This window comes from Ctenopharyngodon idella, chromosome 15 (genome assembly GCF_019924925.1).
Source record: "Ctenopharyngodon idella isolate HZGC_01 chromosome 15, HZGC01, whole genome shotgun sequence".
Lineage (NCBI taxonomy): Eukaryota > Metazoa > Chordata > Actinopteri > Cypriniformes > Xenocyprididae > Ctenopharyngodon > Ctenopharyngodon idella.
The window spans coordinates 27,340,202-27,356,295 of NC_067234.1; the positions used below are offsets into that span (position 1 = coordinate 27,340,202).

General features: G+C 35.4%; 2 protein-coding genes across 10 annotated transcripts; one reads left to right on the plus strand and one right to left on the minus strand.

Moving 5' to 3' along the window:
• Positions 1-12: 12 nt before the first annotated feature.
• hmbsb (hydroxymethylbilane synthase, b) lies at positions 13-8,441 on the minus strand. Of its 4 annotated transcripts, none has more exons than XM_051862311.1 (14): positions 8,266-8,441; positions 7,712-7,765; positions 7,173-7,245; positions 6,991-7,040; positions 6,817-6,872; positions 6,571-6,648; positions 6,257-6,334; positions 3,689-3,764; positions 3,425-3,538; positions 3,264-3,302; positions 3,041-3,160; positions 1,647-1,700; positions 1,476-1,574; positions 13-1,382 (listed from the first exon to the last, which is right to left on the minus strand). In XM_051862311.1, exons 1-14 carry the CDS (start codon positions 8,287-8,289, stop codon positions 1,203-1,205), a joined length of 1,095 nt encoding a protein of 364 aa, XP_051718271.1. In that variant the 5' UTR covers positions 8,290-8,441; the 3' UTR covers positions 13-1,202. The 4 variants fall into 4 exon arrangements, with proteins under 4 accessions (XP_051718271.1, XP_051718274.1, XP_051718270.1 ...); XM_051862314.1 differs by having other exon boundaries at positions 1,476-1,562; positions 8,266-8,439; XM_051862310.1 differs by lacking the exon at positions 8,266-8,441 and adding an exon at positions 7,845-8,018.
• A 45-nt stretch (positions 8,442-8,486) lies between these two features.
• LOC127495449 (gastrula zinc finger protein XlCGF57.1-like) lies at positions 8,487-15,867 on the plus strand. Of its 6 annotated transcripts, XM_051862306.1 has the most exons (7): positions 9,110-9,228; positions 9,320-9,417; positions 9,511-9,598; positions 10,291-12,411; positions 12,950-13,070; positions 13,187-13,271; positions 14,085-15,867. In XM_051862306.1, the coding sequence occupies exons 5-7, from the start codon at positions 12,978-12,980 to the stop codon at positions 15,452-15,454; spliced, it is 1,548 nt and encodes a 515-aa protein (XP_051718266.1). In that variant the 5' UTR covers positions 9,110-9,228; positions 9,320-9,417; positions 9,511-9,598; positions 10,291-12,411; positions 12,950-12,977; the 3' UTR covers positions 15,455-15,867. The 6 variants fall into 6 exon arrangements, with proteins under 6 accessions (XP_051718263.1, XP_051718266.1, XP_051718265.1 ...); XM_051862303.1 differs by lacking the exons at positions 12,950-13,070; positions 13,187-13,271; positions 14,085-15,867 and adding an exon at positions 8,487-8,752 and having other exon boundaries at positions 9,036-9,228; positions 10,291-12,262; XM_051862305.1 differs by lacking the exons at positions 9,110-9,228; positions 9,320-9,417; positions 9,511-9,598; positions 10,291-12,411 and adding an exon at positions 12,436-12,718 and having other exon boundaries at positions 12,931-13,070.
• The last annotated feature ends 227 nt before the right edge of the window (positions 15,868-16,094 follow it).

Here is a 16,094-nt window from a genome sequence, read left to right on the forward strand (position 1 = left end):
CAAAACAGATGATTGCATTTATATTGATTGATTTATTTGGGACTGGCAAATACAGTAAGTGAAACCAACTCTGCTCTTAAACCACCAAACATTTAAAATGTACTGTTTCATGTAAATGTAGATGCCCACTTTCAAAGTAATGACAAACAAAGCTATCAAGTTATTCAGAGTTCAGTTTACCAGTATACCACTGACTCAGAAAATGCCATAAAACTATGCTAAAATGAAAAATTTTGCATATGCTCACATTAAATCAAGTTGATATCAGTTAAACTGTCTCTTAGCCATAAAAAAATATAAATCAGTGTTTTAGAATATTATAGCGAATGAATACTGGCTTAGTTTCATCATACAAATCCAAGAACAAGAGGATGTCCAGCAAAGACATTTAGCCAAATAAATAAAATAAAAACTTCGTATTTGAGTGGAATAAATGAAAAGGATGAGGCAGTGCATACAAACTCCATACAGTTATCAGACCATGCGCTAACACTCAAAGAAATTTGCAAAGGCGGTATTTTGAATTTCCAGGCACTGACGTTAGATCTGACAAACAATTTAAAGGGTTCAGTGACTACGTTTAAGGCATAAAATATATGGAAATGAATGAAAAACATTTTTAATTACATTATCACACTAAATACTATCAAAAATCAGCTGGACCAACCATACAAAAATATTATGTAGTGGTATACAGGTTATTACGTTGTGTAGCTTCACAGTCAATGAAGATAAAATGTAGATGATACCTCAAGCAGCTTTCAAAAATGTACATCCTAGAATAATTCAAGTTTCAAAAAAGCATGTGTTTAGATACAACACACACCATCTTAAAAGGCATGATTGTGTATTCATGGCTTAATATGGGAGCAGATATCATTTCTGCCTATTAGCTCTCTGTAATGCGGATGTTTTTCATGTATGTCTTCAGTGAATAGCGGAGTCATTATTTTGGCATTATTTTTATGCATCTTTCAAGCCTTTTTTAAGTAGTAACTGCAAATTGACCCTCACTAAAAATCCTGTAAATACAATACAAAGTTGCTTTTTTTTTCTGTGAAAAAAAACCTAATATCTTAATTACACACAAAATAGAAAGGTCATCTATACAAGATGACACATGAACACTTTGAAATTTTAATAAAATACTTATGGAAAAGGAGGTGGTTGCTCTTTAGCTATGGATATGGACTATTATATACCTATCGTGCATCATTAAGCTGTCTGGCTACAGTCAGTATCTCTTTGGCCCCTTTGCTGAGCAGCAGATTTCCAAGGTCAACTCCTAACTTCACTGCGGCATCCTGGGCTGCTTCCGACACCTTTAAAGCAGTAATACCCACACGCTGGACCTTCTCATCAACCTTCTCCTGCTCCTCAGTCTGGGAATAATGAGGTTACACATGCTCAGATAAGTTTACAATTCATAGAAGCATTCAGAATATAGGAAATTATACCTAGAGTGGATTAACCACCTGATCGTCTGAGCTGATGCTTGTCTGCATCGTCTCCTTCAGACTGTCTGAGCCATCAAGACTGTACACCGCTCCAGTCAGGTAGACCTGTAAAATGAACTTAGATCTGTCATTCAGCTGAGACATTTTCTATGTGAGAATAATTTACACAAGGATGTAGCTCCTCACTACCTGTGAATTCTTAACTTCAGTGTAAACAGCAACTGGAACACTGCATCCCCCTTCCTATAAAAAGAAAACAATAGTTTAAGGCACATGTGCAAAGTTCTTAGAAATGTATTCTTTGTATTTGTGCTGGTTTTATATGGTTTTGAAAAAGTTTTACAAAATTTTCCAGAAAAATTTCCATCAAAAATGTCACAGTGTGTAAGCATCAAGTAAAAAGTAATATATTTTCATTACACATAGTTTTTAAATATATTTTTCATGTAATGAATTATTAAATGTTTATACTACTGTTCAAATATTTTGGGGTCAGTAAGAATTTAATTTTTTGTTTAGCAAGGTCACATTAAACTGATCAAAAGTGACAGTAGAGACATATAGGGTGAGTCTCAATCAGCTCCCTAGCTTCCTAGGTCGTAAATCAGTATATCGTGTACACGTTTTCAGGCGCTGGTACAGACAGTAAAGATCCTGACTCACTATACAGTGGGACAGTGATGGTGACATCACTAGTAGTATTTAAAAACAGCAGCAGAACATTCATCTTTTTTATGTTTTTTATATTTTTTCATAGACCTGCAACATTTCAGCTGTAAATTAATTTTAAATGTTTACATTTAGTATTTATCTAGTGATGTACGTTTATGCTGCAATACGGTTTGCTTTTTCAAAACATCTATCACGTGTCATTATGTGTGTTGAGTTGGCTCACGAAATTTATGTTTTTCGTTAAGGGGACATAGTGAGCATCAATGCTCCCTGGTTTTCACAGTGCATTCTGGGACTTTTTAGGGGGCAAACGTTTCAGTGGACTGGAAGGATTTTGCGATTGAAACAGCCCTTAAAATGGCCGACATCAATGACCTGATCAGTGCCCTGACTACTGAGCTAGGGAGATAAATGAGACACACCCCTAGTGTTGCAAAAGATTTCTATTTCAAATTAATTGTTTTTTAAACTTTCTATTCATCAATGAATCCTGAAAAAATGTATCAACTGTATCAAATATTAAACAGTACAACTGTTTTCAACATTGATAAGAAATGTTTTGTGAGCACCAAATCAGCAAATTAGATGATTTCTGAAGGATCATGTGACAATGAAAACTGGAGTAATGAGACTGAAAATTCAGCTTTGATATCACAGGAATAAATTACATTTTAAAATATATTGAAATAGAAAACAGTCATTTTGAATTGTAATAATATTTCACAAAATTACTGTTTTTACTGTATTTTTGATCAAAATAAATGCAGCCTTGGTGAACATAAGAGACTTATTTCAAAAACATTAAAGAAATCTTACCGACCCTAAACTTTTGAATTACAGTGTATTTATTTATTAATTATTAATTAATTCAAACAGGTATGAGGGGTTTTATAGTGCAGCAGGATGCCTACCAGGTGTTTGAGGAACGCTCTCTCCGCGATGCAGCTCAACACGGTGTCCGAGTCATTTAATACTGACACCATTTCCAGAATGTCCTGGTCTCGAGCTCTCACCTCGACTGCCAGAGCGCCCTTTAACAGGACAGTAAGAGCAGTCTGTAAGGCTTAGTTTGATGGACATACACTCACCGCTGTGCAGGAGATTTGCTCAACATGGACACTAAATCTTACCCACCTGTCCAACTGCATACATGCAGTCCTCTGGCCCAAGGATCTGAAACAAGATGATACAAAATATATCAATATGCATTATAGGCTAATCAGTGCAATAATTGGTAGCGTTGACCTGAGGGAAGACATTGCAGTGCATTGTAGGTTAATGGAGGATAGAGGCACCTGGCTAATGCGGTTCTGCCAGCCCATTCTCCGAAGACCAGCTGCTGCTAAGATTATGGCAGAAAAGTCATCGTTTTCATCCAGCTTCTTCAGACGGGTGTTGAGATTACCTCTCTGAAACACGACTGTTAAGGCATCTCCTCACAAAAAAACATCAAGTGCTTGTTAACACACTGAAATCCTAATTTACTTGTTATCTGCATCTGCATACAATAATTACAGTCAGATAAAAAAAAGATTGCTGCACACTGCATTGAAAGATACAATGTCTTTAAACTCCAGGTGGGGAAATCTTTTCTTCAGCTGTGCAGCTCGGCGAAGAGAACTGGTACCTATAACACTTTAAATATAAAATGTAAATGCATGTATTTTTCAAGAAAACATGTATCCTGTAAATATACAACTTAAATATGCATATTATATTATATATATATATATATATACATACACATACACACACTACCATTAAACAGTTTGGGGTCTCTAAAGTCTCTTATGCTGCATTTATTTGATCAAAAATACAGTAAAAACAGTAATATGGTGAAATATTACAATAAAAAACCTTTTCTATTTTAGTAAATTTAAAAATGTAATTTATTCCTGTGATGGCAAAGCTTAATTTTCAGCATCATTACCTCAGTCTTCAGTGTCACATTGTAACGGATTGACCTGATTAATTGGGGTGTCAAGCAGGTGATTAAACCTACTAAATTTCTTCAGTCTTTGAGTCAGTCAACCATACAAAGGATTCACACATTTAAAGAAGTAGGAACCCTTAATATGTGGATGAATATATATATATATATATATATATATATATATCCCAGAAATTCAAATGCTCAATTCCCAATTCAGGGACTCATTTATTATGACAAAGCCTTTCAACAAAAAGTCAGAGATCATAAAACTAATCCATATGAATTGAGCAGTTCAGTCCCAAATTTTCTGAAGAGACTTGATCATTTTTTTTATGATGAACAGATTGAATTTAGGATTTTACTCGCATATAAACATTGATAAGTGAACATAAACAGAAGCTCATCTAAACCTGAATGACGTGCAAGAATAAACCTCTTTTGCAGAAGCACAAACGTGCTGCGTAACACACGAGAATGAACCTCACTGGTTCTCGCACGTCAAGCAAACTTGCTAGAGCTTCCATTTACCCCAACTGATTTGTGAGTTGATGAATGTTTACATGTGAATAAAAGTTAAATCCTAAAACCTAAATTCAATCTGTTCATCATATAAAGTGACCGAGTCTCTTCAAAAAATTTGGACTAAACCGCTCAATTCATATGAATTAGTTTTACGATCTCTTTATGAACTTTTTGAAGCATCAAAGTGTCAGTTGTGTAGTTGTCTATGAAGGGACAGAAAGCTCTCAGATTTCATCAAAAAGATCTTCATTTGCGTTCCAAAGATGTACTAAAGTCTTACGGGTGTAATTAATGATAGAATTGTCATTTTTGTGTGAACTAACCCATTAACAATTCTTGACTGAGTTCACAATTCAACAAAGTATATTAACATATTATACATAACATATTATACCTCATAGTCCATATGCACTTAGGCCTTTAAGAATCCTTAAGTCCAGTCAAACCAGCCTTAATCAAACCAGTTCCCTGTGCAGCTCATAAAGAGTTCTTTCAGCACTTTAAACAACATTTACACAGTCTCATGGACACTCAACTGGCAAACCTATTATAAGAATATAAAAAACAATACTTGTTTGGTCGTGTTCAGTCAGTCAGTCAGACAAATGATCTGCTCTCCATTGTCTGGACCATTAGTAGTTTTTTTTCTCTGTGAACCTCCAGCAAACATCCAAAAAGGAAGTTAACTCTTTTAAGCCATGTTCACCAGAACATCATGTGACTTAAGACATCATGTGACTCAGCACATCATGTGCGTCACAACACGATTCTTCAGAAATCATTCTAATATGCTCATTTGGTGCTCAAGAATTTAGGTGTGTTTTACTTGTTTGCATACTTTATCACAGATGAAGTGAAATAAATGCAATATTTGTCAAATACATAGATGTTTCAGAGACATTTTCATTCAGGACTTTTTTTTTTAATACAGGGTCTGTTTGTACAAGAATAAAGTTCAACATAAGCCATACTATTCAAATACTAATGAAGTGGGGTCTACATTTTTTATCAGTTTTATTTTGATAAACATGACACAATATAATATCGCGACTACATGAAAAGAGCTTTTACTGTTATAAAAACGCAGATTTGTGAGCATTAGTGGAACTGCAGGTGTCCAAATAAACACTAAACACACGTAATTGTTGTCATGCCGTGAATCCGGCCAATCGCGAAACAGCTGTGTCGTCATCAGAGCTAGTGCAGCCGCTCTGGAGAAGCTGCACTGGCTAAATCAGACAACTGCTCTTGAATCGCTCTCGTGGTACACTGATGCCATATGTCACAGTGAAGTGGCGTCGGCGCTGTCTCAAGTCGGACAAAATTTCTAACTGGCATGCACTGCTTCAAGTAAGCCGCTGATCGGTCTGCGCAGTGCTGCATTAAGTCGAATAAGCCTTTTTTTTTATTATATTAATCCTGAAAACAGTTAATTTTTTTTTTCTGGAAACCATGATATATTTTTTCAGGAATTTTTTTTATAGAAAGTTCAGAATAACATAATATTATTTGAAATCTAAATCTTTTGTAACATTATAAATGTCCTTACTGTCACTTTTTATCAATTTAATGCAGCCTTGCTGAATAAGGGTATTAATTTCCTAGAACTTAAAACTTCAATGGTAGTGTATATTAATAAAAAATATAAGTATGTGTACAGGGCACCTCTTACCTTTTGTTGGCTAGAGAGTCGAGACGTTTGCCTTTATTTTTGGGGTGCAAGACAACAGCATCATGGGGGTTTTCTCGTCTTTGAAGAGAGGGAAATGTCAAATCTCAATGTTGGCTTCATAATTAAAAGTATTTGCAATAAGCAAATACACTGTACGTCAGTATTTCCATACACTTTAATAATCATTTATGAACACTAAGTTGATGTTTGTGTGTAACATGACATGTCAGCTACTTTTAAGATAAAAGACTCTTCAGATGTAGAGAAACATACAAGCACTTCAGAACATAGAGACACTATTGTGATTTCCTTACTTCAGCACGGCTCCAATAGTGAAGCCCAGAGGAAGAACAGTAGGCAAGTCTTTCAAAGAGTGCACGACCAGGTCTACCCTATAGAGACACAAATATTACAACAGCCTTATTCATATTGAAACATATGCAACAATGTAGCAATACAAACTTCTGAAACATCAAATGCACCAATAGCCCAAGAACAAATCTGAAAGTACTGCAAAGTATACATGAGTGATTTAAAGAAGCAAAGACAGATGGACTCACTCATTTTTTTCTAAAGCATTCTCCAATTCCTTTGTGAAGAGACTCTTTTCACCGATCTTGAACACAAAACGTTGAACAATACTTAATTTTCTTCAAAAACTTTATATACATTAACATTTACAAAACTAATTAAATTATTATTATTTTTTATTTGGGATTTAGATTAGGACATACTTTGGATAAAGCTGTGTCAAGTATTTTATCTCCCGTTGTTGACATAGCCACTGAAACAAAATAAAAGATTATATGAATTGAAAATCTGTTTAAGCAGAGTGAATATTAACTTACATCATACTTGGTAAACTCAATTACAAATAAACAAGAACTGTTTTGCATATTAGACAATAATCTCTTACCTATTTCAAAATTAACATCAGGGTGCAACTCCTTGAGTTTCTCTACAACGCTGTCTGTCTGAATCCGAGCCAGCTGAAAAAAGTACAAGTAACAAAAAGGTTCAACAATATTAGATTTGACCTAAAATATGAGGGTCCTTTAAGACTCATCTTCTAGTTGAGGGTTGTAAACAGTTAATTTATAAAACTAAGCAATCTTATACCCACCCTGACAAAGACAGAAAGCTTATCAATCCCATCACCACCACTGACCCACCCAATCAAACTTACAAACCTACATTTTTTATGTAACACTTAAACTACTAAGTGATGATGAGGCAAAGTATGTATAGTTATAATATGGAAAGTAAAAGTAAAACTTTTACATTGGTACTTTAAAATAAATGGATGAGGAGTCGTAAAAATGGTGAAACGTACATTTAAATATATTAAATGGGGTTAGACATTCTAATAAAATTTCAGATTATCTAATTTGTTATCTAACTATCATTCAAAAGTTATATAGTCTATGTACAATAAACATACATATATTAAATTACCTGGCTTTTTCTGGTGCCAACACGGATCACCCTGCTGACCCTGCCATCGCCGTCCTGTAAAATTAAATTCCACGCAAAGGTTAGTACCAACACAAACAGCACAGAGTAACATTCATTTAGATTATGTTCTGACCCTAATGTATTTATAAGGTCCATCTGCCATAGTTTGTAGTGAGAGGAACTGGAGTCTTCAGACACTTTTGAGTACGAGAAAGCAATGTATAGTGAACATGAAGCAGGATAGTCTGATACAGGAGGAGGCACTACGCCCCAGTGTCCTGGCTTCAGCAGATAAGACAATAATGCCTATTCATTGTGTCCGTTATACACAAGGGAGGAGTAAACTACTGAGATGTCATATTTGACAAAATTATTGAACAACTTTTTTGGGTTAAGATGATTCAGATGTAATTTCCTATAAACCACTAACCCTAAACCAAAATAACCTTAGCCATTATGTCATAATCACATACTAATCTGTCGGGGAAATTAATTAAATACGGTTAAATTAGAGTTAAATTTGGGTTTTGAGTAGTGAATGAATGAAAACATACCTGGAGATTTGTCTTTTCAGACATTTTCTAAGATGAGCCAAGTCAATTAGTGCTGATCTCGTCGAAACTGCAGTAATTTCTCATTCATGATTGTGAAATAGAAAATATTTAAGTGGGAATGTCATTCACAACTGTTACAGGTTGAACATGACTTCCGTAAAGTGAGGCATTGTTGAATTTCAAAATAAAAGTCACAACGGCAATCGTAGAGTACAAAATAAACGCTTTTTAAAAACTTTTATTTTGAAAATGTAGTCCTAGAAACGGAAGTTAACATGAACACAGTAAACGCGATATCGTTTGTGTTATTTAATTATATTGCAATTATTGAATGAGCACAATGGTGGAGTATGAATTATTTCATAAACAAACTGTGTCTATAATGACACTGTTGTCAGAAACAGCTCGAGACGAAATTCAGAAAGTTTTTGACTGTGAATGTCGCCCATCCCACACTGAAATTGGTAGTGACAGAGAAAGCAGACTGGTACGTTAATTTTTATTCTGCGTGCTGTTCAGTTTTTATTAAAAAAATTTTGTCAGTTGTGATCTATCAGACAGTCGGTTCCTGACGTTTTTCTTCTATGTAGTCTTTTATTTCAAGGTTAAGATACATTTTATATGATTAATCAAGTATTCTTCTGTTTAACATTATAATAAGTAACTATAATTCAAGGAAATGTTCAACTCCATCTTGCTAGTTTCAAAACTGCACATTAATGCAGATGAAGAAGTCCAGAAAAACAATCAGTAGTTAATATCTTTTGCAGGCAAAGCTCACAGCTGTGATGGAGACCTTTACCAACGTGGCTGTTCAAAAAATATGCAAAGTCTTCAGTTATTGCTTTGCTCTTAAGCCAGCTCAGCTGAAGGGTTATAAAAGTTACCATGATGATGTAGTACACGTGAAAGAGATAATGAAGGAGCACCTGAAGAAACCAGAAAGAAAAAACAGTCAAACTGGTAGGACGTCCTGCATTTTAATTTAATGTCATATGTTAAGAATATTTAATACACTACAATTTTAACTAGTATTTTCTCACCCTACTCTCAGATTCTGCAGCTGTAGCTCCATCAATGTCTCCGGAGAGACCGAGTCTGCTCACTGCGTTACCTGAAGAAAATGTACAACCACAAGATTCTGTCCAGCAGGTCAGCTGAAATGATGTAACTCTGTATTGTTTGCCTAGAAGCATGCAACAACTTTTTTTTATTTTTTTTTAATTGATTTTCTTTTTCTATCAGTGTGCAGAGAGGGGTAACGTTTCTGCATTTTGTCCTGAGTCGTCAAGTGGTGGAAAAGAGAAGCCAGTGCAAGCATTTTTTATAGAAGGTATGTGCTGCCCAGCTTTTATGTTTATGTGAACTAACAAGCTAAGAAAGTTTAGAAATTGATTGATTGATTATTAATTAATTTTATTTTATTTTTTTACACTTCATTATGTTTGGCATAACTAAATAATAAAATACTAGATTCTAGACCTGTGGCTTTCAAACTTCTTCAGGCAGAGGACCACGTCAACATTAATACAAAAATTCTGGACCGCCTAACACCCCAAGTACCTCAATTTTATTTATTCGATTTTTTTAGACATTATACTTATATCTTGTAATAGCCTCACTTTTTCCCAATCCATAGTTTTTTTTATACTACTACTTTTTCTAATTTCATTGAAATTTACTACAGTTACTTTTAGCCAATGAATCTAAATATGACAACTGTTCACTACCTAGTTATTAATTAAATTATAATATATTTTATTTATTTAGATTTTTTTTTTATTCAGGCTTTTATTTTGAAAGAATACAGTGTTTAATTACTATTTTCTGTTTATTCCTGTGATGACAAATCTGAATTTTCAGCATCATCATCAGTCTTCAATATCACATGATCCTTCAGAAATCATTCTAATATGCTGATTTGGTAGTCAAGAAACATTTCTAATTATTATGAATGTTGATATACACACATACATACTTGTAGTAGTAACTTGTAGTAACTGAAACCCTGTTAATGTTTTGCAGTTGAATACAGTACCATTGCCTCTGTTGAAGACCAGCAACCTGAAGTAAACCCACAGGCAGAGCAAATCAGTACAAAGCCCGAGAAAACCAAGAAGACAGTATCATTTGACTGTAATGAGTGCGGAAAGAATTTTCTCTGGAGACACTCACTAAATCAGCACAAATGTGGACATTTAAAAGGACCTCACAGTTGTGAGCAGTGCGGTAAGAAGTTTAAATTCTTAAAAGGATTGGAGAAACACCTACTGCGTCACAATTCAACCGAGAAGAAAGGACTCTGTAAAACATGCGGGAAAACATTTGCCAATGTTAAGATGCACGAACGTGTCCACCTGGACGTGAAGCCGTTTCTTTGTTCCGTATGTGGACACGGCTTCACCGTAAAGGGAAGTTTACTGGCACACCAGAGGATCCATACAGGTGAAAAACCATACAGCTGTGAGACATGCGGGAAGCACTTTTCACATTCGGGCAACCTCACCAATCATCTGACTGTTCATCTGAATGAGAAACCGTGGAAATGCAGCCTCTGTGACAAGACTTTCAAAACAGAAAAACAAATGAATTTGCACCAGGTTGTGCACACAGGAGAGAAACCCCATATATGTCATGTATGCGGGCAGAAGTTTGGCCACATTACAAACCTCAGAAGGCATCTCCTTGTGCACAGTGGTGTGAAACGACATGTGTGTGAAATCTGCTCCAAGCAGTTTTATCAGAGCAAATCTCTGAAGAGGCACATGGCAATACACGGAGCTCTGAAGTCATTCATGTGTGAAATATGTGGGAAGAGCTTTGTTTTTAACTATGCTTTACAGAAACACTTACTCACACATGGTGAGAAATCTGGAGCAAATCTGGATGGCAAATCTGGAGATGGGAAGAACTCTTTCCCATGTGATGCATGTGGAAAATGCTACAGTTCTACCGCTTTGCTCAGAATGCATGAGAGACTCCACTTGGAAAAGGATCCGTACATGTGTAAAGTCTGCGGCAAAAGCTACAGCAGCATGTATTCGCTGAAGGAACATGAGAAACTTCATTCAGGGGTGACGCCGTTCAAGTGTAATGTGTGTGATAAGACTTTTACTCAGAGAGTTGGTTTGAAAACGCACGAGGTTGTTCATACCAAAGCTAAACCTTACAAATGTTCTGTTTGTGGGAGCAAATTTGGACTTCCTAACAGTCTTAGACTGCATATGCGCATTCACTCTGGTGAAAAGCCACACAAGTGTGAAACGTGCGGAATGTGCTTTCGCTTATCTGGAAACTTAAGCCGACACAAGCGGGTCCACACTGGCGAGAGGCCGTTCAGCTGTGAGATCTGTGGGAAGAGGTTTGTACAACTTAGCCATGTGAAGGCACATATGCAAATCCACACTGGTGTGAAACCCTACACGTGCCAGAAGTGTGGGAAAAAATATGCGTACCGTAGAAATTACAATGATCACAAATGTATACCTGTGTGAAAAAGATGTTACTTTAAAGCAATTCTGTTTTGAGCTGAATTGTAGTGACATTTTCTTTATATTTACAATTTCTTTAAGTCAAATGTTTGGAAATGTCATAAAGGTTCACTATTTGTTAAAGACAAAAATATGTACAATATCGCATTGTATTTGTTTTTGCATTTATTTTCCTTCTTAGAAGAAATTCTGGATAAGTATTAGTCAAATTTTCATTCATTCCATAGAAAAAACATTAATGATCGGTTCTGAAATCAAATTATTTTTAAGCCGATTGTTAATATGTGAAATCTATAGTTCTACAGTGTGAATTCCAATGGCCAAGAATAAACAGTTTGTTGAGAATGCAATTTTTTAATTTTAATTTTTGGTTGGAAAAACTAAGACATAACTATACCAGTGGTTAAAAGCCAAAGAGACACTGCTGTCAGGAATAGTGTGTATAGTGACAGAATATTTACTATAAATAAAGCAGATAAATTGTTGTGCATTGTTGAATTCTCTAACGGTTGAATTGTCATTACTTTTGACTTTTCCTATGCAAACTGATAAATTAGTAAGTTCTCCAGCTTTTTGTATTTCACGTTAAATGACTTTTATTTTGAAGTTTGCGTCGGAAGTACAGGAACTGACCATTTGGACTGACCAAAAACAGGTTCTCAATATTTGCATTTCAAAGCAAAAAAAAAAAAAAAAAAAAGCATTTCGAAGATAATTTTGTATTACTCGAAACAATAAACAAACTTATTTGGAAAAAATAACGAGAAAGGGCTCTGACTGTTATAAAATAATAGAGTAAAGTATTATGTATTGTAGGTCGTATTTAATTTGTTGACCTGTTAATCTTTAATTAATAAGTAATTAAAAGGATTTATGGTCAATGGCACATATTCGCATACTTTTACTTTGAAATGGTCATGAACAAAAGAGGAAGTGTTTAGCACAGAGTGCAACTTTTCCAGGTAGTTTGCATTCCAGACGTACAATTACAAATATCATGGTTTGGCTTTACAGAACACTTGTTATTCACTATCTGTTAGAATTATGGCGATAATTTAATTGCATGTATTCAAAGTGGAATAAACCAGAACGTTTTTTTTCCTTCTAATTCTTGCAGCAATATAATTTTGACATAGCTTTCAAACACAATTCCTTATTTTTGTACATCACGTAGTTGTGGTCACTATGTCCAGATATCAAACTACTCTATTCATCTTATTAATGCCGGACACGCCAAAGCAGAGCACACCAAAGGCATGCAGCTCTGTTGAACCTCATCTCAACATGAAACAAAACGACACTCAGACTCACATGGTAAGAATTTCTGTTATTAAAAATTGTTTGAATAGTTGTAGAGGGCTGTACTCAATCAAAAACAACATGTTTAATATATTTCTTTCTTCACCCTTTCCATGTGACGTGAATTATAGCCTGCACAGGAGAATAATGCAAGTAGATGTCTTTTGGTGAAGGACAGAGCAGAAGAAAACATTCAGACTGTAGTCATCGGTGATGGTAAGGTACAGTTCTCATCTTAATAAGTACAGCACCTGTTGGTAGTACATAGTAAGGCTATTTCTTTGTGATGACTGCATTAAGCTTTTGTGAAATTGCCTTTTGAAAGATTACAGAGTCCATGACATGAAAATTTGTTGTTGTTGTTGCTTTTAGCCTAGTTTTGATAGGTTCTTTTTTAACCTCATTAGTTAACCCATATTTTAGCTTTTAAGTCATCTATATGCTTTTTTTTTTTTTTTTTTTTTTTTTTTTTTTAGGAAAATCATGTTAAAATGTGAGTATCAAATATGATACAGGCTTTTGAGGATTGTTTATTTGTGTTTATCTCTCAATCATTGTTGCATTCATTGTATGTTTTGCCCCCCACAATAAAAACTACAGAGCTTCACAAAATTAAGCGCATTTTAATATTTTCTTACTAATTGGGAGATATAGAGTGACGACTAACACCAAATTTCTTGTTTTTGCTCAGTTTTGGCCTCTGTTTTTTCCTCAAGCATGAGCTCCATATTCTCACTACATTATACTATATGAGCCATAAAAGCCTGATGTATCAAAAATGATACAAAACATAAAACACAGAGAGTCAAAAAGTTTTTGAATCACTGATATAGATGTAGGCTATTGGCTATTATAAAAAGCCCTTTGAAATGTCCCCAACTTCCTTTTTCAGTAGGAAACATATTAACAAAAGAAAGAAAACGCTTGTCATGGCATTTCATGGGATCTTTAAAGCACTTCTGTCATGAGAAATCATAATGGCATAAATGTTCAACACTAATTTTGTATTATTGTGTTTTTTTTCATCAGCTGATGACAGGCGCTGTTCTGAAGATCAGGAAGGCGTATCGCAGACATCGATTGAGCAACCTGAAAAGCCACAAGACAAAGAGTCTTTTGCATGTGAGCAGTGTGGAAAGGCCTTTTCAAAGATGTTTTCTCTTCTGCGACACAAACGTGTGCATTTGGTCATAAAGCAGCACTGCTGTGAAAAATGTGGGAAGAAGTTCACACAATTAAGAGCGCTAGAAACTCATCTCCGCAAACATACACAGAAGTTCGAGAAGAAGACATTTCCCTGCAGTACGTGCGGGAAGAGCTTCAAGGATCTCGCAGCTCATGAGCGGGTTCATGCGGAAGTCAGACCGTTTACCTGTGATATATGCGGACAGGGATTCACAGTCAAAGGAAGTTTATACATGCATCAGAGGGTGCACACGGGCGAAAAACCATACATGTGTGATACCTGTGGGAAAAGTTTCTCTCTGATAGGCACACTAAACTGCCACAAGAAGTTTCATTCAGATGATAGGCCAATAAAATGCAGCCACTGCAACAAGAGCTTCAAGTGCAAGAGTCATTTGAGACGCCACCTTCCTGTGCACACCGGTGAGAGACGATATACATGTAAAATCTGTGGTAAAACATTTGCGCATCATGAAGCTATGACACGCCATGTGCTCATTCACACCGGTGAAAAGCCATACATATGTGAGGTGTGTGGTAAAAGATTTCGCCAGAGAAGTAATTTGAAAGTCCATATGCGGGTGCACGAAGAGACGCAATTTAAGTGTGAAATGTGTGGGAAAACATTCCAGCATGAGTTTTTGCTACAGAACCATATGTTAACACACAATCAGACTGAAAATTCAGGAGATAAGAGCAATGGCCAGTTTCTGAACTCCAACTCTCCATTTAAAATGCAGTCAAATTCAGATAACAGCAAACCGTTTACATGCAAATTGTGTGAGAAGAGCTACAGCAACGTTTATAATCTTCGCATTCATGAGAAGCTTCATTCAGGGGAGACCCCGTTCAAGTGTGAGATCTGCGGTAAGGCCTACGCACTCAGGAAGTCCTTTAAAACGCATATGTTGTGCCATTCAGGAGAAAGACCTTACAAATGCATTGCGTGCGGGAAAGCGTTCAAGTGGTCTGGCTCTCTGAAAATGCACATGAAGACTCATACTGATGAAAAAACTCACAAATGTGAGACTTGTGGAAAGACCTTTCGCTTGTATGGAAATTTAAAGCGCCACAAGCGTGTCCATGCTGCGGAGAAGACGTTCAGTTGTAAGGTCTGTGGGGATGGTTTTCAGGATCCCGACCATGTTAAAGCACATAAGCAAATTCATACTGGAGTGAAACCTTACACATGCCAGAAGTGTGGGAAGAATTAAGTACATCTTAGACATTACAACGATCACAAATGCAAACCTGTGTGAAAAAGATGTGGTAGAAGCTTGTAACAATTGCAGGACTCTTATCATATTGTAATATTTACTAGGCAAATGTTTCCATTGTGAAAACATTAAAAATAAAACACTATACTGAACAAGCTGTTGTAAAATTTAATGTTGCATTTTCAATTATATGGACCTATATCAAGTAATTTGATGCATAATATCAGGGTACTTTCACAGAGTATTAATTGTTGTATATGTTGGCATGATTATGGGAAACCTGGAAAGATTATATTGAGGAAATTGTGTGTTCCAGGCCTGAGTTTCTAGTAATGCTCTGATATAAATTATTTAATCACTGATCTTTTGAAGATCCTTGCAAATAAATGTTATCGATTCATGCTTTTCAATGAATATTCAAAAAGATCTGAATGATTCCTCCTCGACCAATTTATCTGATGAAGGTCATCACAAATTACAGAAAAGGTAATCGTCATAACGCTTTCATGACTCTTTGACATATGAGGGAATAAAATCACCATGGCATTTGTTATTAAACCATTAACCTTTAACATGAAAATTAAAATGTAATTAGGAATTTTATTATTAATCTTTGTAATTGAGCATGCTTCCTTTG

Coding starts and splice junctions, on each gene's coding strand:
- hmbsb (XM_051862310.1), bottom strand. CDS start 7,874: ATGGCAGATGGACCTTATAAATACATTAGG. Junction 7,766..7,844: donor GACCTTATAAATACATTAGG/GTCAGAACATAA, acceptor TTAATTTTACAG/GACGGCGATGGCAGGGTCAG. Junction 3,539..3,688: donor ACCTGGAGTTTAAAGACATT/GTATCTTTCAAT, acceptor GTCGTGTTTCAG/AGAGGTAATCTCAACACCCG.
- LOC127495449 (XM_051862303.1), top strand. CDS start 8,597: ATGAGCACAATGGTGGAGTATGAATTATTTCATAAACAAACTGTGTCT. Junction 9,418..9,510: donor CACAAGATTCTGTCCAGCAG/GTCAGCTGAAAT, acceptor TTTTTCTATCAG/TGTGCAGAGAGGGGTAACGT. Junction 9,599..10,290: donor GCAAGCATTTTTTATAGAAG/GTATGTGCTGCC, acceptor AATGTTTTGCAG/TTGAATACAGTACCATTGCC.